The sequence below is a fragment of the Lates calcarifer genome, linkage group LG10 (assembly GCF_001640805.2).
Source record: "Lates calcarifer isolate ASB-BC8 linkage group LG10, TLL_Latcal_v3, whole genome shotgun sequence".
Classification (NCBI taxonomy): domain Eukaryota; kingdom Metazoa; phylum Chordata; class Actinopteri; family Centropomidae; genus Lates; species Lates calcarifer.
The window spans coordinates 27883905-27904857 of record NC_066842.1 but is presented as its reverse complement, the minus strand read 5'-3'; the positions used below and the strand labels follow the sequence as shown (position 1 = coordinate 27904857).

Here is a 20953-nt window from a genome sequence, read left to right as displayed (position 1 = left end):
TTGTGTCTTGCAGGGCAGTCTTGGCAGCATGCAGCCGTTATTTTGAAGCCATGTTCAGCGGAGGGCTAAGAGAAAGTCTGGACAGTGATGTCAATTTCAGAGACAGTATACACCCTGAGGTAATGTCGCTGCTACTGAGGACAGGTCACTTTGGATAAATGCAAGAGTTGTGTTTCCAGCCATTTTTCTAAAGTCAACCTGGAGCCTGTGTCCTCTTTCCCCAGCAGCTGGTGGAAATCTGTCAGATTTGGTCAACAAAGTCTGTCCTGTTTATGTCGGTCCACCCACACTCTCCACTGTGTCAACAATCACTTGTCTGCTAGTAGTAATGGGGTCCAGTGCTGTTGGATTTTCTTTATGGCTTTATTAGGCAGTTGACAAGGAATGAGGGGAGGAGAGAGCGACGTAAGGAAAGACAAATACAAAGAAAGGTCCTCAGTTGGATGTGAATTGGGGATGTTATGGTTAATCCCTTCATATCAGGGCCAACAGGTTGCCACTCCATGCTGGATTTTTGAGGCTGGTATTGATATCTAAAAATGTTTCATAATGATGTAGAGACTTTTTTCCATTACAGTGTTTAATGGTTTATTGTTTTTAAAATTAATAAATATCTGTCCCTTATTCTAATATTAATACTTGTGATATGAGCAAGGATTGTTTTTACACTTGGAGGTAAACTAAATCTTACAGGAGGTAAATTCAGTCCCAGGTTCCCCTGATTTAAACACAGCTTAGGTTCAGATGAAAGGAGAAACCAACATAAAGAGTGTTATTGAAGTGTTGTTCCACCATGAGCCTCCAGAACAGCTACAGTCACTCTGAAGTCTCCCGCAGGTGCTCAAGCCAGCCTGCTCAACATTTTTGTACATGTCACAGAACAGGATAATATAACATAACATGCATAATTTTATCATACAGTACACCTGTTTGGAAATTCATTGTGTTTCTCTACTCATTTATTCATGTTTTTCATTGAATTAGTCACTCATCTCTACCTATGATAATCTAAAATCAGCTGATAGTTGCCATGCTGAAATATTAATTGAGCTCTTGTAAGCAGCACTATGTGTTGATTGTACATCATGAGAAAAGATGACAACTGTTACACCCCACTCATACCTTTTTTTTTTTTTTTTTGAATGTATGAGGTAACTCAGCCAGGTGACGAGGTCAGATAATTCCTCATATGTACTAAGTTGTTTGAGGCATACAGAAGAATTAGACATTGTGTCACACAGCTGTACATACTATTATGTTGGTGGTTAATGCTCTTATTTCTCTACCCTTCCAGGTCTTGGAGCTTCTGCTGGACTTTGCCTATTCCTCTCGACTCATCATAAATGAGGAGAACGCTGAGTCGTTGTTAGAAGCAGGCGACATGTTGCAGTTTCATGACATCCGGGATGCAGCTGCTGAGTTTTTAGAAAAAAACCTGCACTCCTCCAACTGCCTCGGGATGATGCTGTTGTCAGATGCCCATCAGTGTAAAAGACTGTACGAGCTGTCGTGGAGGATGTGTCTGTTACACTATGAGACAGTAAAGACGACCTCTATTCTTCTCTCACTTTGTGGTATCCATCAGTGTACACCTGCTTCATTCTGAAGTTCTTGCAGTTGTGACATGGGGGGGGACTGTACAGACATACAAGTATTGTTGCTTTTGTAATAACCATGGATTAATTTGCAGTTTCTATGTGCCAGCATATTCCTACAAAACTTAACAAAAAAACATAACAACTATTGGTTTGGATGAACCATTTGATGTTGAAAAAAACAGACTTCAGGGACAAAATAATCACCTGTTAATTTACAGGAACTGAAGCTCTACCACAGCAGGTTCCAGACATATTAGGGATGTCGGTGGGACAGTTTGAGGTCCTGCTGGGGAAGGTGGTGTCATGTCTGAGGAGGCAGAGGACCAACTTCTGGGATCCATTGACCCACAGCAGCAGTCTGCGTGATTGGTTGATGCCTTATTTGTGTTGTGAAAGCTCAGAAAAAACATGTGAACTAATCACAGACACTTGGCTGTCCTGCTGTTAGTATTAATATTACAAGTTGACAATGAAAGTGAAACAAACTTAGTGTGTGTATGGATCTGAAGCATGAGAGGGGTTACTTTGTTCCTATCTTTTTCTAGTCTGATTTAATTGATTTGGCTGATTGTGCTTTTCCTGTGAGTAAAACTGAGTGACATGCTGTTTTTAATTAATTGTATCTGTAATATACAGTATGTCGTTTCAAAGATGACATCATACAGCGCAAGCAAAAAGGCTGAATAGGCAGTTTATTTTGTGCTGAGGAGCTGCCCCGTCACAGAGGCCACTAATTTACTAATTGGTTTTGTTGGATGCAGCAGCTCTAAACTTCAACTGTTTTATTTATTTTTTTTTTTTTGTTTGTTTTTTGACAATATGTAGACCTCTTTATCCCGTCAGTGAAGTTTATAGGTGGTACTCCTGTCACCTTCATCAGCTGAAGTATAGATATACTGCAGATGCAGTACTACACATTCCATGTTTAGCAGAAACTATGCAGCCTTACTCTACAATATCTGCAATCTAAGTGTTTGTCTGTCTCATAGGTTAGAGAATCAGAGGATTTCTACAGTCTGTCTAAAGATAAACTGTTGGAGCTGATTCTCAGTGATGAGCTGGAGATAGAGGATGAACAAGTGAGTAATCCTCTCCTTTATTACCACATTCTTTCCATTTTCACGCTGTCTTTAAGTTGTATTCCTATTTAAGTTGCTTATGCTAAGGCCTCTTGTTGACCATCTCTAATAATCAAATTATTGACCACTAAAATCTAGTAATGGTTTCAATAATCAATTTTAGTTTTTCCAAATGGATCTTAGTTCTTACCATAATAAAACAGCAGGGAGATTTAAGAAAAAAACAACAGAGTACCAGGCCAGCTAAATGTTTCTTTATGAATATTTGATGTTTGATTGTAAATGCATCTTTTGGCAGATTGTGTTTAATTCTGTGATGCGGTGGGTTCGATACGACTTGGAAGGTCGACGTCATCATTTACCAGAGCTGCTGAGGGGCATCAGGTTGGCTCTGCTGCCATCTGAATGTCTACTGGAGGCTGTAGCCTGTGAAGAGTTGGTTATGGCTGACAAGAGGAGCAGGTAAGCTGTGTCCAGGATCTAACGAATCAATATAACACTGGCTTGTCTTTATGCCACTTTGTTTGTGTTGTCAAAGATTAGATAGTACAATGCAACAACACTGCAATTGCAATGCTTAATGTGACTGTATCTAGATACTTGGGAATCCACACAAATATAACAAATCTCAGTGTAGTTAGAGTGTGTGTGTGTAAATATATATAGAATTAAAGCTGCGAGCAGCGTCGAACGGGCCCTTGCACCTGGCATCCGTGGAGTTAACGCAGATCGTACAGCATACGTAGGCGTAACAATGCACCGCGGCATGATGCATTGCCATACATCAGTATGCATTGTGAAGCTAAAAAATGCAAGAAACATGCATTTAGGCGGGCTTAAAGAATACATCTTAGTAAAGGATAAATAAACAGAGAGATGCACGCTAACTTTTCACTGTGTGATGTCACTTACAATATAACCAACCCGGGAGGTGGCTCACCCTGGTAAGATAAACACATAAATGGAACAGATGGAGCAAATAATTAAAGGCACATCAATGGCACGGAATACTGTTAAAACTAAATTAACTGGTGACTTTGGGGCCTTTTCTACAGACACTGCCCACCAATACAGCATGCATTTTTGCTCTGTAGTGTGCAGAATAAGAGAATATCTGCAAAAGAAGATTTTATTGATACATACATACATGCGGGGAAGTGGAGTGGAATTTAGCTTTCAATAAGGAAAACACTGTAAGAAACTGGAATTCGCGGCAACAAGAGATTTAAAATAAGAGCTTTTATGCTCTTGCATAATTATTTTCTATGACACAATATTTTTCAGAGCTCATCATCTGTGACAGCTGTAAGTCTTGGCTCAAAACATGTTACAACAGCTTCACAAACTCCTACAGGTTAACCAGTAGTTTTAAGGCTGATCAACTCAGAAAAATTCACTCTATGCCGGCCATAAACATTTGCTAGCTTTGTAACATAATATGGCTACAACAGCCCACAACACAACACCCTGAGTTAGACAGTAGTCTGTGCACTTATAATCCCCCCCACTCCCCCACTAAATACAAACACATACACACACAAACAAATACAAATGCCTCCCCTCCCAAAAACCCCACCAGAGAGAAATGGCTCCATCTGCTGGATAAAGTAGCAAACTACTTGAAATGATGATTCAATTCATAAGACTGCCAGTCATTGAACTTTGACGGGCCAGAACAGGCACACACTTCCAACAAAAACTCACAATTTTCGCAGTAAGTCATCATGAAGGCCTTAAGGCTGTCCTGACAACATTTAAATTGTCACCCTGCTAGTAACAGCATGTCACACTACGAAATAAGTCATTTCCTGTTCTCAATAGGTGGCGCTACAACATTTGTATGAATATTGACGTATGGATGTATGCAGTTAGGGACCATTAACAATACTGTAAAGTTTGATGCAGTTTGGACAAAGTATGGCTGAATTACAGCAAGTTTAATGCAACTTCCTGTTTCATGGCAAGTCATCGAACTTTGAGGGGCCAGGATGGGCATGCCCTTCAATGAAAACTCAAAAGTGTCAAGAAGGGTTGTAAAAATTCCAAACCCCTGGAAATGGCCAATTTTCAATCTTCCAATCAAAATAACAGACTTCCTGTTGGGTTTAGAATATGGCTCCAAGAGACATTTTTGTGCATCTTGGGATGTTACATATGTGTGCAAATTTTCAAATTTTTAGTGCAACAGGCTTCAGGGGCCTTTTTTTTGACCCACTGGAGGCGTCTGGAAATTTTCATGAGTTTTGGGGCATGAAGCCGACTAATGACACGGAAAAAGAAGAAGAAAAAATAAATAAATAAACTGACCGAAAACAATGGGGTCCTTGCAAGTTCGTTGCTCGGACCCTAATAACCAACATAAAGTATCTTAGTAAAGTTGTGTCCTGTTGGGACACTACCTGCCACCAGAACAGCTTCAGTGTGCCTTGACATTGATTCTACAAGTCTCTTGAACTCTACTCGAGTCATGGAACACCATTCTTTCCAAAAGATATTCCCTCATTTTGTGTTTTCATGATGATGGTAGAGACAGCTGTCTGACACATCAGTCCAGAGTCTCCTTTAGGTGTTCAAGAGATCTGATAACTGCAAAGGCCAAAGCATATGATTCACATCATATTCATACTCATCAAACCATTCAGTGACCCCTCTTGCCCTATGAATGAGGGTAATGTCATCCTGGAAGAGCCCACTCCCATTCGGATAGAAAGTTTCATCAGGGTCACGCCTACACTCTTTGGCAATGTTAAAAAGAGTCAGATTGGACTGAGCTTTTTTGTTCCAGGACTCTTGCTTAAGGGAGACTGGCTGTCCCTGTACAAGCCAATCCTTCAGTGGGTGACCTCCATTGGATAAATTTGCATGAGGCAATAACTACAAACAGACCTAGAGCACTCCAGGATCCAAGCAGTTGTCCCTTTTGTTCACAGGCTGGGACCCTGGTTTATTTATATGTTTGAGGAGATACTAAAGGAGATGTTCAGAGTGCTGTAGGGCTACTGCTCTGTACACTTTTGGCCCCAAGATAAATGTCAGGGGAAAAGAAAATCTGTTCATGTTTTAATCAGAATCAGAGTCAGACTTTATTGCCAAGTAAGTTTGCACATACAAGGAATTGTCTTGGTATATTGGTGCTAAAGGACAGTTATAGTAAAAGAAAAGAGCAAAGAGCAAGAATATATTTACAAGGAACATCAATATACATAATTAAAAAGTAAAGTGTAATAAAAAAAAAGCTGTGTTCTTCTGAAGTCTACAACTATCTCCACTGTCTCACAGCCTTGAGCTCCAGGTTGTTTCACTGCACCACGTAACCAGCAGGTCAATCTCCTCCTGTAGCAGACTCACCCCACCAGAGATGAGCCAACGAGGGTGGTGTCGTCAGCAACTCAGGAGTTGACAGATTGGTTACTGGAGGTGCAACTGTTGTGTACAGGGAGAGAGTAGAGGGGAGAGAACAGCTGAGGGAGCAGTGCTGATGGTCGAGAGGTGGAGATGTTTCCAGCTCACATGCTGCTCCTGTCTGACAGGAAGTCTGTGATCACTGCAGATGGAGTCAGGCACGTCGGGGAAAGCTTGTCCTGTAGCAGTGCTGGAATCATGGTGTTAGAGGCGGAGCTGAAGTCCATAAACAGGATCCTGGTGTAGGTTCCTGGGGAGTCCAGGTGCTGCAGGATGAAGTGGAGGGCCATGTTGACTGCATCGTCTACAGACCTGTTGGCTCTGTAGGTGAACTGCAGGGGATCCAGGAGTGGGTCGGTGATGGATTTGAGGTGGGACAGCACAAGGCGCTCAAATGACTTCATTACCACAGACGTCAGGGCGATGGTCTATAGTCATTAAGTCCTGTGATCCTTGACTTTTTGGGGACAGGGATGATGGTGGAGGCCTTGAAGCAGGCTGGCATATGGCATGTCTCCAGTGAGGTGTTAAAGATGTCCGTGAACACTGGAGATAGCTGATCGCTTCAGAGTGGATGGAGAAACAGAGTCTGGCCCAGCTGCCTTGCAGGGTTTCTGTCTCTTAAAGAGTCTGTTGACGTCTCTCTCCAGGATGGAGAGAGTCGTCGTAGTGGTGGGGTAGGAGGGGGCCTCTAAGGTGTGCAGCTTTGGAGAGGTCCTGACCCCTGCTGTGCTGGGGGAGGGTGAGAGGCTGGTGTGGTGGGGCTGGGAGATGGTGTCACGGGGGATGGTGTCAGGACTGTCAAACTGTCTTTCTTGCAGTTAGTGATCTGCCTGAGCCAGACAGAAGCAGAGTCACCTACTGAGAACTGGTGTTGTAGTTTCTCAGAGTACAGGCGTTTGGCTTCTTTCACTGCCTTGCTGAACCTATACTGACTCCCTCAACCTGTCTCTGTCCCCACTCCTGAACGCCTCCTCCTTCTCCAGCCTCAGCTGTCTGAGTTTGGCTGTGAACCAGGGTTTGTCATTGTTGTAACTCACCCTGGTGTGTGTTGGTATACAACATACAACAGAGGCTGATGTATGAGGTCACAGCCTCTGTATACTCATCCAGACTGTTGGGGGCAGTCCTGAATACATCCCAGTCTGTACGGTTCAAGCACGCCTGGAGATCCTCCACAGCCCCACTGGTCCACTTCTTTGATGTCCTCACAACAGGTTTAGAGAGTTTTAATTTCTGCCTGTATGCAGGAATCAGGTGGACCATGGCATGGTCAGAGTGACCCAGTGCAGCTTGGGGGATGGCGTGATAAGCATTGCTTACTGTGGTGTAACAGTGATCCAGAATGTTCTCCTCTCTGGTCGGGCATTTAATTAACTGTCTGTATTTGGGGAGTTCGTGGGTGAGGTTGCCTTTGTTAAAGTCACCAAGGACAATAACTAAGGAGTCCGGGTTTGTCCGCTCCACACATAGAATCTGGTCGCCTCCTGCACGTTGGCCTGTGGTGGGATGTAAACACCGACCAGTATGAATGAAGCAAACTCATGGGGGCAGTAGAAGGGCTTACAGTTGATGAAAAAAGACTCCAGATCAGTAGAACAGTGTTGTTGAATCCATATCACATCAGTACACCAGCCACTGTTAGTGTAAAAACCTCCGCCTTTCGTCTTGCCTGAAAGTTCTGCGTCGTGATCCACTCCGAAGAGTTGAAAGCCTGCTAGCTGCAGTGCAGAGTCCGGTATCACTCCACACAGCCAAGTTTCAGTGAAGCACAAAATGGAAGATGAAGAAAAGTCTATGGGAGTTCATCCACTTTATTGCTGAGTGACCGCATGTTGGAGAGAAATATTCCAGGTAACGGTGTGCGATGTCCGTGTTGGCGGAGCCGCACAAGCATACCGGAGCGTTTCCCTCTCCTCCGGCGGTTCACTGTGTGTGCAAAAGTGAGAGCACCTTTGACCAGAATGTCCAGTAATTCCACAGATGTAGCAATGAAAGTGGGTATTAATTCCACAGGGGTAGTGGCCCTGATGTCCATGAGCTCTTCTCACTGAATTAACAAACAAAATAACAAAACACACCGCGCACCAACACACCGAGGCAGCCATCCGCAGCGCCATCTTGGAATTTGATTTTGTTAGCAACCACAAAACTTGCCATTTGGATAACCAGGAAAATCCTTATATTGAGGCAGGGGAGGATGGATTTATTAAGCATGAATGGGCTGATGACTGCTCAGCTCAGAGTAGAACATGCTGATTGTAAACTGAATGGTAAGCTAAGTTTAGCACTGAGTGGATAATTGCAGTACTGATTGGCATATTTATTGTTTGTTACATTTTTTGTTTTTAATATTGTGTTCTGTCTCTCTCTCTCAAAATTCTTTTTCAAATTAAGTCATTTATAAATTGAAATTCTCTCTTCCCCTCTCCTTTTCTCCCTTGCCCTCCCCTCCCTTCCTCTCAGTTTGATCTGAGGAGATGTTCCATCTGGACAGCTGGTCCTCTTGATGAGCATCCAAATCCTTTTTAAATTGAACTAGCCTTTAAAGGAGACTTGTGGGAATGAAGACTTGTTAGGACTCTTGCCTGCTGATAGAGAATTAGGCCAAACCTTTAGTAAGGACATTAAAAAAACGTGTCTTCATCTCTCATTATATGTTTTAACTCTCCTCCGCAGATCAATAGTTGAAGAAGCCATGCAGTGTAAGAAGAAAATCCTTCAGAATGACGGAGTAGTGACTAGTCCCTGTGCTCGACCTCGTAAGGCAGGACACACTTTGCTTATTCTGGGAGGCCAGACCTTCATGTGTGACAAGATATACCAGGTAAAAGACCCAGTCCTTTGTACTTAATAGACCTGTTTTCATGTATGACAACACCTCATGTACTGTGTGAAGTATAAGGTATCCTGTTGATCATAAAATGCACTGTGTATTGAAAATACCATAATGGGTCCTTCATACACCATAGCAGGCTGTCCAAATGGGAAATATCAAAATTGTATCAGGACAGCCTACATCGTGCATTGTGGTTCACTGTGGATAGTTCAATCGATCTGGCTGATGTTGTTTTGTATTTGCTTTGCTTGAAGCAACAGGAAACTACACTTAAAGAAAATAAAATCTGAGGTCAGACCAGTGCAGCTCCAGGAAAGACTGTTGGTTTACTGGAATTAAACGGTGTTCCACTGACAAATTAATTTATCACTATGCTTGATCCGTTTTTAGGTTGACCATAAAGCCAAGGAGATTATACCTAAGGCAGACCTCCCGAGCCCCAGGAAGGAGTTCAGTGCGTGTGCCATTGGCTGTAAGGTTTACGTGACAGGAGGAAGAGGATCAGAGAATGGAGTGTCTAAGGATGTCTGGATCTATGACACTGTCCATGAAGAGTGGTCTAAAGGAGCGCCTATGCTAATAGCCAGGTGAGCCATATGTTACATTATAGTGAACAGACAGTCATTTAGAATAGTACACATTTCATGTAGAGTGAACATTCATGCAGAAGTTAAAGTCTGTTCATGGACATTTTTGTTTTTTAGTTATTCCATGGCCATTTGCTTTTGCTAATTTTTTTCTATTTGGTTAAAATTTGTGTGTTTGGATGGACAGCCTGGCTCAGGTTGACCACCGACTTTGAGTGTTGAGGAAGCATAAGTACCATCCTTCTTAGACAGTGCTGACTTATAATTTTCAATTACCCAGAACAGAAATAATCACTCTATGAGTTAAACTGCGTGTGCCTCTAACAAGAGCTGTTTAATTTGTCTCCCTCTACCTTAGGCCACATTCACATTCATATTTTCATTAATAATTTAATTAATTAATTATTTTCCCTATTATTGATGAATAATTTAGTCTGTAAAATGTCTAATGAAAATGCAGGCAGATGAAATAATGTAGGAGCACCCACAGTGCACCCACAGCTTTTTCCAATTCCCAAAAGTCTTTCATATTAGAGTGATTAGAATTTAAAAAACATAAGTGAATTTTAGAAACTGAGAAGCAAATATTTTGTTTTTTACTTATACATATAATACAGGATTAAGCGATCTAGTTGATTAATTTTCTGTAGAGTTATTGATCAGTCACCTCCTTCATTTCAGCCATAGTATTAAGTGAACTTGGATTATAATAGATTTTTGTGAGTGCTGCTCTGGTATTGCATTGTTTCCCTTTGGTGAATGTATATGGAATACGCGCAGCATGATCATGTTATATTAAAATACTGATTCTTGAATGATGATTCTACATCACAAATAGTATAGATGAGTCATTCCAGCCCTTCCTGCAAACATTATTAAAAAAAAAAAAAAAAAAAAAAATATATATATATATATATATATATATATATATATATATATATATATAAGCAGCAGCAGCTATGTCACTATATGTTCAGACTCCATTGTATTTTAATTTTATCTCATCTCTATTTTTTATTTATTTATTTTTGACTATTTTTTTTATTTTATCTGTGTAGTCATTCCAAGAGCTGCTAAATGGTGTTTCATTGTTTTGGAAACAGTGACAGTAAAGATCTATTCTAGACTGTAAGATTAAGAAGCAACCAAAGCAGCTGGCAGTGACTCATTTTCACTGAGAGGAGAATATGAGCAGCAGATCTGACAGTGACCATCAACACTGATTGTATCCTAAGTTGCTACTGTGCAGTAACATTTTGCTGTGTACCTGACCATAATGCAGTTGTCACATACTGACCAGCGACACAAAACTAGTTGTTCCTGTCTTTTGTTTCTCAAAGTTCCTTAATGAACTGTTGTGTGTGTGTGTTGTGTGATCACACATGCCACAGTGCATGGGTGGCCTGCTAAGGATTACTGCTGTAAAATGAAATGAAACTGGGTACAACCAAACCAGAGTGATACCTCAGTCATATCAGAGGTAGACCACATTATATCATGTTTTATGATAAGCCTATTTTCTAACACACATACATTATGTGGTTCTTCTCTCCTCCAGGTTTGGCCATGGTTCAGCTGAGTTGGAGAATAGTCTTTATGTTGTTGGAGGTCACACAGCCATAGCTGGAGTTTTTCCTGCCTCTCCATCTGTCTCCCTGAAACAGGTCAGAGGTGCATCTACTTCTCTATGAGAATAAATACATTTGCAGTTTCTATCCCTGTTCACAAACATAATACTTGTACAACAGTACATACAGCATGTAATCAGATTTTTAGTATGTGAAATCTCTTCCACTGGTCTGACTGTGACTAAGCTTGGACAAATTTTGCATCTTTGTACTCTTTCATGGTTTAAGATTAGCACTGACTTTAAATCTCAACTGCTAAGCCACATGTGTTAAAGTGCTACGGTGTAACATGTTCCCAGGTCGAGCGGTATGACCCTCTCAGTAATAAATGGACCATGATGGCTCCTTTAAGAGATGGAGTCAGTAATGCAGCTGTGGTCAGTGCCAAACTCAAGCTCTTTGTTTTTGGAGGAACCACCATACACAGAGACAAGGCCTCCAAGGTTGGTGGATTTGTATATTTACCTTTCTTACAATTCTGGCATTCTACTGCATAGTTGTCTCACATCTTCCTGCCACAATAAACCAACACTGCCATCAGGTGCACAGCCTAACACTGCCCTGTGCCCTCTGCATTTAGGTCCAGTGCTACGACCCTGTGGGTAACCGCTGGAATATTGCAGCTGAATGCCCCCAGCCATGGCGATATACAGCAGCTGCTGTCTTAGGGAGCCAGATCTTCATCATGGGTGGTGACACTGAATTCACTGCTGCCTCTGCTTATCGCTTTGACTGTGAAAACAATCAGTGGACCCGAGTGGGTGACATGACGTCCAAACGGATGAGCTGTCACGCTGTGGCCTCAGGAAATAAGCTGTATGTGGTTGGAGGGTATTTTGGGACGCAGCGGTGTAAAACACTGGACTGTTACGACCCCACATCAGACAGTTGGAATTCCATCACCACTGTGCCTTATTCACTGATTCCCACTGCCTTTGTCAGCACCTGGAAACACCTACCTGCCTAACGGGAGACACCACAACTCAGTAATTACAGGTACATTATGAGTCTCTTTGAAAGTGTGTCCATGACCACAATGCAATTTTTAAAAATTTTATTTTTTGGCCTTGCATTATTTGAGATGAATTCCCGTTTTTGCAGTCAGTGTCCATTGGCCTCATATAGTCAATGTACACACCATGCTGCCCTCTGCAGGCAGAGTGCAGCTATTATAGAGGAAGTAAAGTACTGTAATTTCCAGACTATAAGCCGCTACTTTTTTCTCATGCTTTGAAACTTGCAGCTTAAACAATGATGCGGCTAATTTATAGATTTTTACGGGCTAACAAGCTTCATGCCACAAAAACATTTAGACACATGCGGCTTATAGACAAGTGCGGCCTGTATATGTACTTTTTTTTTCTTTTTAAATTTAGTGGGTGCGGCTTATAGTCAGGTGCGCTCAATAGTCCGGAAATTACGGTAGTAGGCAGGATGGCAAACTGAAAAAGGTTGTTTTCATTTTATGTCTTTTTAGGCTGATTATTTTAGCCAACAGTCGCTGCTGCATAACTCACATGGTACCTAGAAAACTGTAGCTACTCGTCCTGCCTCTGTATAATCCTATGAAGTTTTTTACCAGAAAACTGTTCCCTCAGGTGCTGAGCCATTTTAACTTTAGTTTGTTTAAGGAAATGAAAGAAATCAGACAAATCCAGTTTTTCTGTGTCTGACTGAGCTTATCTGCATTAAAGCCAGCTTTACCACCAAAATATGTCAGATTCAGTTGCGTCAAAAAATGAGATAGCATTTACTGAAATTAAGTTAAGCAGCTGTTAAATAGGGCTGAACAATTAGTTGAAATATTATTGAAATGGCAATATGGCCAAGTGCAATATCCAAATTGTACAAGCTGCAGCATTATACTGCCCAGTGTCAATAAAACCAAGGAGCTGATTGTTGATTTTATAAAAAGGGAGATGTACACCCCTGCCTACATCAGTCATGAACCTGTCATGGTCATCTCCACCTTGGTAAAGAAAACTCCTGAAAACTAAATCTCAAATGAATGTATAAAAGCATGAACGATTGTGTGAATGGGTGAATGTTGCATGTAGTGTAACATGCTCTGAGTGGTCATTAGGACAAGAGAAAGCTCCATATAAGTGCAGTATATTTGCTATTCCTTGGGTTATGGTGTGTTCGTTCTCTCTAAGTGCAGAGCTAACCTGTGCAGTGGGACAGCAGACATTCACCCCGTGTGACTACTTATTGTCTACCTGTATGTATGTAATATGTTTTGTCCCTTGTTTTGTTTTAGCTATGGCCTAATGCATGATGCTGGATCATACTTTAGACTAGTACCTCTTCCAGCCCTCAGAGCAGCAGAAACAGCCACCTCTCCTGTGGTTTCCACTGAAATGGGCTAATTGAGAATTGACTGCTCAGTGTAAGCAGTGTTTGTTTGGAGAATAAGTGTGTCATGTGACTATCTAGATTGTGGAGCAATGTTTTTGAGACTAGAATTCTGAACTGCTCTTGATAACACATATTTATCTCAATAAAGACATGATAGGCATCAAGATATAGCCACAACCCTCCTGTTTCTCATAATGCAAGCATCTAACTCCACTGAGGTTTCATATGTGAGGTGCTTTATTTTAAAAGGAGTATAGTATTACATAAGTTAAAGTGCCACACTTTAAACAAACACAAACCATGGTTGACCAGCAACTCTCCCATCTTCTGCGACTTAAAATTCCTGTTTTCTCCAATGAGTCTGGTAGCAATATATAGCTACATCTAATGAAAAAGTCTGTCTTTGAGAAATCCTATCCACAGTGTTGTCAGACACAATTTGAGCCTCTCTGTGGCAAAAATGAGCCCTTTAGTGGACACACTTAGTGCTGTCAGTAGCCCCATACAATTACATTGCAGCAGTTGTTCGTGGGCGCTGGTTACGATGTCCTTGCTTAATACTGCACCAAGATTTTTGTCTCAATCAGTTGTTTAGATAGATAGATATTATGATTCACAGTTTACACCTAAACACATGAGTAAGTAAAAGGAATTATCACCTTGTCACCTTTTCAGCAAAGACTTTTTGGAAGCAAGTCACATACAGGTCATTATAACAATATTGTTAAATATTCTACTGCATGTGGTAATCATACTTTGTTACTCTGACATTTTGTCAAAAAAGGAGTTCATAGTGTTATTAATCCCCCTATTTCTGTATATTTAGTGCTAGCTTACATCACTGAAGAGAGTAAACATTGTATTGTAAAATCATAAGTAAGCATAACTAGACTCTTTACAGATGGTGTACAACACCAGATTGTTACATTCAATTCAATTCAATTTATATAGCGCCATATCACAACAAAAGTCATCTCAAGGCACTTTTCATATAGAGCAGGTCTAGACCATACTCTTTAAAATGGGTATTTACAGAGAGACCCAACAAATCCCACCATGAGCAAACACTAGGCATAAAATCAGTTTCTGTAATAACTCACATCTGCTCTCACATGTAGAGAAAAACACACACAGTAGCCATGTTGAATGTGAAACAGTAGTATTAATCTGTTACTTTCATTTCATTGTGCATTTATTGCTCTGGTTCATAGAAAACAAACTGAGCTGGTAAAAATGATTTAATATTGGCCTCACTGTGTTAATTTGAACCTTATATGATGTGGACAGGCAAAAGGGAACTTTCCAAGATTCTGAAGTGACCAATGATTGAGCTCTCATTGTCATGTAGTGTCTCTTTCATAGACACGTCTAGACACAACTCACAGACAGTTTTTGCCTCTGAATCTAGAAAGGATAGCTGTAGATAATGTAACTGTGGACATTAAAATACTTGAAGGAAATAAATAAGATTAGGAAGCAGATTTCTGAACACTGTAGATGGAGATATTTCAGGTAGTCAGTCCACCATATTTTTCCAGTCTGAAGTGTCTCAACAACTATCGAATGGACTGTGATGAACTTTTATTCAGATGTACATGTTGGCCTCAGGATGACCTTAATAGCCTTGGCAATCCTGTTGTCTGATACAGTCATCAGGGGCACATTTGAACATTTCCAGCAGTTTGGTTTCTGATCAGACACACTCCCATCAGCCTCAGTTGGACACTGTGTAACTGCTAAGTAGCTAATGTTAGCATGCTAACACACTAAACTAAGACGCTGAACATGTTTAACACTACACCTGCTAAATATCAGTGTTAGCACTGTTACTACGAGTGTGCTCAAAACCCTGCTGTGCCTCATTACAGCCTCACAGTGCTGCTAACAACTAGCTATTCTCTGTTGTAGACCTGTCACCATATAATATCTAACAAACACAACACAGAGAGTTGTAGCACACACCTGCAAGTTTGCTCATTTTTGCTGATGCGGTTTCTTTGTGACGAGCATCTGTTGCAAACAAGGCTTAGATCTGATTTCAGTATGAAGTTGTAAATATATGCAATAAATGTGGAAATATTTACTAAGCCTGTCACAAATGACCCGATGCTTCTGTCTGTGTTTATTGTTTGCCAGAGCTCAGTGCTGGTCATTGCATTCATGTATGATCAGACAGTACATGGAACATGTTTCTGTGCCCATCTGCATGACTGCAAGGCATCATAGATGTCAGTGGGACTGGCTTTTCACTCTTGCAGGTGGGACTCCTGCAAGAGTGAAAAGCTGGTCCACTGTTCTGCGGCCAGGACAAAATCTGCATTGTTCCTCCGGAATCCGAGGTTCGACAATCAGTCTGAGCCTCCTTTCCAGCACCCTGGAGTAAACTTTCCCAGGGAGGCTGAGTAGTGTGATAATTGGAGCACACCCTCCGGTCCCCCTTTTTAAAAATGGGGACCACCACCCAGGTCTGCCACTCCCCAGGTACTGTCCCCGACCTCCATGCGACACTGAAAAGGCGTGTCAGCCATGACAGCCCCACAATGTCCAGAACCCTTAGCATCTCAGGGTGAATCTCGTCCACACTTGGAGCCTTGCTGCTGGGCAGCCTCTTAACTACCTCAGTGACCTCTGCCATATGACAGAGGCTTCCCCTGATTCTTCAGGCTCTGCCTCCTCCACAGAAGACATATTGGTCGGGTTCAGGAGTTCCTCAAAGTGCTCTTTCCACTGCTCAACGACATCCCATCAACAGTCCCCCCCCCCTGGCTGAACACAGCCTGAGGCAGGCCCTGCTTTCCCTTCCTGAGCCGCAACCGCTGAAGTTGCAGCCCTTCTAGCCTCCCCATACCTGCCTGCTGCTTCAGAAGACCCCTGGGCCAACCAAGCCCAATAGGCCTGCTTTTTCAGCCTGACGGCTTCCCTCAGCAGGTTCTTGGGTTGCTGCCCCAACAGGTGCTGACCACCTTCTGACCGGAGAAGGAGAGAGTCCAGCCCCTTCAGGATTTTGGTTCCAGAGCCCATGCTGTGTGTAGAGGTGAGCCCAACTATATCTAGTTGGTACCGCTCCACCTCCTGCACCTGCCCAGGCTCCTTCCCCGCCAGAGAGGTGACATTCCATGTCCCTGGAGCTAGTCTGCGCCACCAGGCGTTAGCACGCCTGGGGCCCTGCCTTTGCCTGCCACCCTGGTCAACTTTAAATTATGTTCATCATTTTCTCATAATTAACAAATTAGGCCTTATTAATATGCAGTGACAAGTCAGTGTGATCAACACTCTGGATGTTGGTGTTAGTGGATAAACTGAGTAATCCTGCTTCTAGAAATAACCCACTGACACATCACCATCGACAGTGCGTGTGTGCGTGGGGGGGATTAAGATATTTCCTTGTGAAGAGAAAAGAATCGTCAGTAGGAAATGTCTCTGTAACATCATGTATGAGATGACTGTACAGTATTAAAAGGACCAACGCTCCGTCACACACACAGGCTCCGTCAGATCTTGTAGACTGCTGTTTCCTGTGGTAACTGTTGTGAAACTGATTTCTTATGAACGTATTTTAGATCATATATCTGCACAGATCAACCATGATGTCTGCTCATTTCCAGTGTGTGAACAGCCTCTGATGTTTTCTTTGAACGTGGTGTCCTGTACCTGAATTCCCCCACCTGGCCTCGTATGCCCAGCTGTAGTTTGTAAGACAGGAGTCACCACATCCATCTGCTGCAGCAGACACAGGAACAAAGGACAGATTGCCTGAAATACATTCAAGTGCTAATCATAGTGGTTCAACTTCACATTTCATGCACTAGTCAGATAAATTCCCTATCGATCAGAGTGTTTTTTTTTTTTAGTGTATAAGGCAGAGACTGACCAGAGCATCAGCATGGCTGATATTATTGGCTGACTTTTATCTTATCTCAGAAATGTTAGTGTCAGCATATCTGACAGTTAATAAGTAACAATACATGTTTGAGGTTATTGATTGTAGAGTTTCTCTACCAGAGACACTAACACACTACAGGGTATTCTTTAAGAGCCATGTTTTGTTTGTTATGGATTTATTGAAAAAAAAATGAAATAATATAATTGGCCTAAGAAATCCAGCATCATTGGAGCTCTAGTGTGAAGCTGAAGATATTAAATGGTTTAATGTGAGCACAACATTTCACCTGCAGCTCTTATCTCCTCTTTATATCTTTCACCTCTCCTCTGAAGTCTATTTGGAGAGAAATCAGGAGAGAAAGCTGATGGATTTTGTGGAGTGAACAGCTGCTGTGGCAGCTCCAGCATTGATTTAGGATAAACACACTCACAGATATGACAACCAGAGGAGTGACTAAGATATGCTAACCTTTGTCTCATCTTCCTCCTGTCCTGTCTTTTTCAGGAGGTGGTGCCCACTGAGAGAGGAAGTCCTGACTGGAGAAGAATCTCTGAGGCTGCACCCTGCAGCTGCACATAGGACCAATCCTTACAAGAACAAGCTGCACCTCATTGACTCTGAATTAGTCCTGAGTGGTGAAGCGAACAAGCCAACAGCACACCACCCAGGTCTTAACACACAGAGAGGATTTGTCTAAATATCATGCTTCCTAAATAATGTGATACTACTCAAACTGACACGTTGATGAACTGGACTGACAGCTGGATGGAGTGCTCATACAAACCAATGAGTGGCTTGTTTGTTTGTGTGTGTGTGTGTGTTTTCTGAGGCCATGTTTCTTTAATGTCTTATTAGTCCTGAAATTCTCTACTAAACCATTCCAGTGTAAAGACAGAAGCTGCCAGATGACAACTTTTACTTCAGTGACTTCCCTCAGAATACGAGACAACAGAATGAAAGCAGGACCTCGGTTTTCTCTTCAGGTGCACTGCACACACTGACTATATTTACTGGTACTACTATTTACACCATGGAAACGAAGGGAGTGAGACTGAGAATTGAAACTGCTGTAGATTTTCAGGAAGTGGAGCATTTGAGTGCATCAGGTAACCATCAGTGTACACCAAGAGAATATGTGACTCATCAGCATTTTATAAGAAACATTGGTTTTTAATGTGGGACTTAACACTCTGCTCTTAGTGCTGCTTGGGGTTTTCAGTTGTATGAATCATTATTTGTCTGATGTTTGTTTTATCAGGCTCCTCACGTGGATCGACATGGTATAGAAAATTTTTGACAAAAAAAGATCAGTTACTGTATAGTCATTACTCCGCTAAACCTGAACTGTATTTCCCTCTGTTCGTTTCTGAAGGTCAGAACAGTCCTTAAATTTCATTGCTGTTTTTTTCAGAGTGATTGAACATGACCAGCAGGTCATGCATTTCCACTGGTTTTAATCACTCTCATTCAGCATTCAGGGCGGCATGGTGGTGCAGTGGTTAGCACTGTTGCCTCACAAGAAGGTTCCAGGTTCGAGCCCAGGGCTTTTCTGTGTGGAGTTTGCATGTTCTCCCTGTGCCTGCTCTCCAGGTACTCCAGCTTCCTCCCACAGTTCAAAGACATGCAGCTTAGGTGATGAACTGGTGATCTTTACAAGGATAAGCGGTACAGATAATGAATGGATGGATGGATTAAACATTCAGACAACACACTGTATAGTAGTACTGTTAACATCACTGTGTCTACTATACTTAATGAACTGTTCAGTGATCCAGAGCCAGCCGTACTGTTTTTTTAAACATTTCACAGACACCACACAGCTCAAAACTTTTCAAACATACAGTACTGTGCAAACGTTTTAGACACTTCAGATGTTTTTACTCTTATCCTTCACCAGTACCATCAGGGAGGTGTCTGATCAGTCCCAGATTTTATCTGCAGCAGGACAATGAGTCCAATCACACAGTTGGCATCTTAAAGAACAAGGAATCCTGCAGTAGATGGTCTGACCCCCACAGAGCCTGATCTCAACATCACAGAGTCAGTCTGAGATTACATGAAGAGACAGAAGACACTGAGACAGCCTGAATCCACAAAGGAACTGAGGTAACTTCTCCAACGTGCTGGAAGAAACTACCTAAGTACAGGTGTACTGGGGAGAACTGGAACTGTTTTAAAGGCAAATGGAGGAGGGGGGAACGGTATAATAGGAAATACTGATCTGATTTAGGTTGCTGCACTGTGCATGAGGTTAATTGATGAATAAAAGAAAATCATTGGATTATTTTTGATAGCACTTCACTTCATCATCACTTTACCTTTAGTGCCTAAAACTTTTGCACAGTACTGTAGGTAAAATAATGATTGTTCCTCAGCACTGATCAAAGTCATTAATGGTTAAACTGATCCAATCCACAGTTTGACTTGTCAGACCACCAACAACTAAAAACACTGGAGGTTTGAATGAAGGTCAGTTCTTTATTATAAATTCAGCCATGACCATAAGATGACGTGCTGATTGGTTCCACTGACTTCACTGTCAACTGAAAGTATTGGATATTGATTGTGACATACTCAAACTACAGTGTCACCACAGTGTTTGAACTTAATGTCCCTTTGCTGATGAGGGTGGATCCAGTGTTGTAACACAATAACAGATCGCTGCTGGAGCATCAGATGACTTCTGCCCACAAACAGCTGAAATTACAGTATTTATCTACTTTTTACTTTTGCCTTTCTTGAGTGCCAAAGTGTTGCGAGACCTTTGCCAAGCTGTAAAACATTTTTTTACATAAGTTACAGTGTGAAAGCATGAGAAAACACATTCAGGAGCACAATCTGTGGATGCTCTTGTGCCAGTTGAACACCTCGAGCTGTACATGCACTCCTTTGTGTTTCCAGTGGCATGTTTAAGTTTTGAAGGTAGGGTGCAGCTGAAACAGTAAGACCAGAGTCCCGGCTGATGATGTCACGTCAGTTGTAGACAGTTATTTATTTCAGACAACATGCTTACTGTCAGGTTTTTATAGGACATGTATGAGAAGCACAGAACAGCCCTGTAGACAGTGTCCTGTAGAAACCATCACTGCCAAAGTGCTGCTAAACAACAAGCTGAATTCTTGTTGCTTTTTTAACTCTCTAACACCCATGCACTATTGATCATATGCATTCATTATGGTGTGTCTCTGTCCAACAGGTGTAGAATATTTTCTCCATACTGGAGATGACACCAGCTGTCACATTATCACAAAGTAGCACAGAGCAGATGAAGAAGGTTTCTGCAGGACACAGGCGCATCACCGCTGATACATTGTATTGTCTCTGTGGTAATGTACAGTATTTGCTAATGTTTTAATCCTTTACACTTGTCCCCTGTCCAGCTGTTCACAGCTGCCGTGAGGTGGAGTGTAAACATATGAGTTGATTCACTGTGTGGTTGGATTTTAGCTACTGCACAGAAGAGAAGTAGTGAGGTGTTTTGAAATGACTACAGAAACTACAGGAATTTCTTTAAAGGGAAAAAAATGTTAGATACAGAATGTTTGTACTGGTGAAAATAAACAGAACATTCACTTTTTA

The 20953-nt window shown here is 41.9% G+C and overlaps 1 protein-coding gene across 2 annotated transcripts in view; it reads left to right on the top strand.

Moving 5' to 3' along the window:
• LOC108884582 (kelch-like protein 25) overlaps positions 1-20953 on the top strand; it is a 40655-nt gene extending 19702 nt beyond the window's left edge. For both annotated transcript variants that reach the window (XM_018678559.2, XM_018678558.2), the window contains 10 exons: positions 14-119; positions 1295-1540; positions 2588-2677; positions 2976-3139; positions 8759-8906; positions 9309-9505; positions 11064-11169; positions 11433-11576; positions 11714-12129; positions 17879-20953. In XM_018678559.2, the coding sequence (XP_018534075.1) occupies positions 14-119; positions 1295-1540; positions 2588-2677; positions 2976-3139; positions 8759-8906; positions 9309-9505; positions 11064-11169; positions 11433-11576; positions 11714-12100 (1588 nt within the window). In that variant the 3' untranslated portion in view covers positions 12101-12129; positions 17879-20953. The remainder of the gene's footprint in view (positions 1-13; positions 120-1294; positions 1541-2587; positions 2678-2975; positions 3140-8758; positions 8907-9308; positions 9506-11063; positions 11170-11432; positions 11577-11713; positions 12130-17878) is intronic.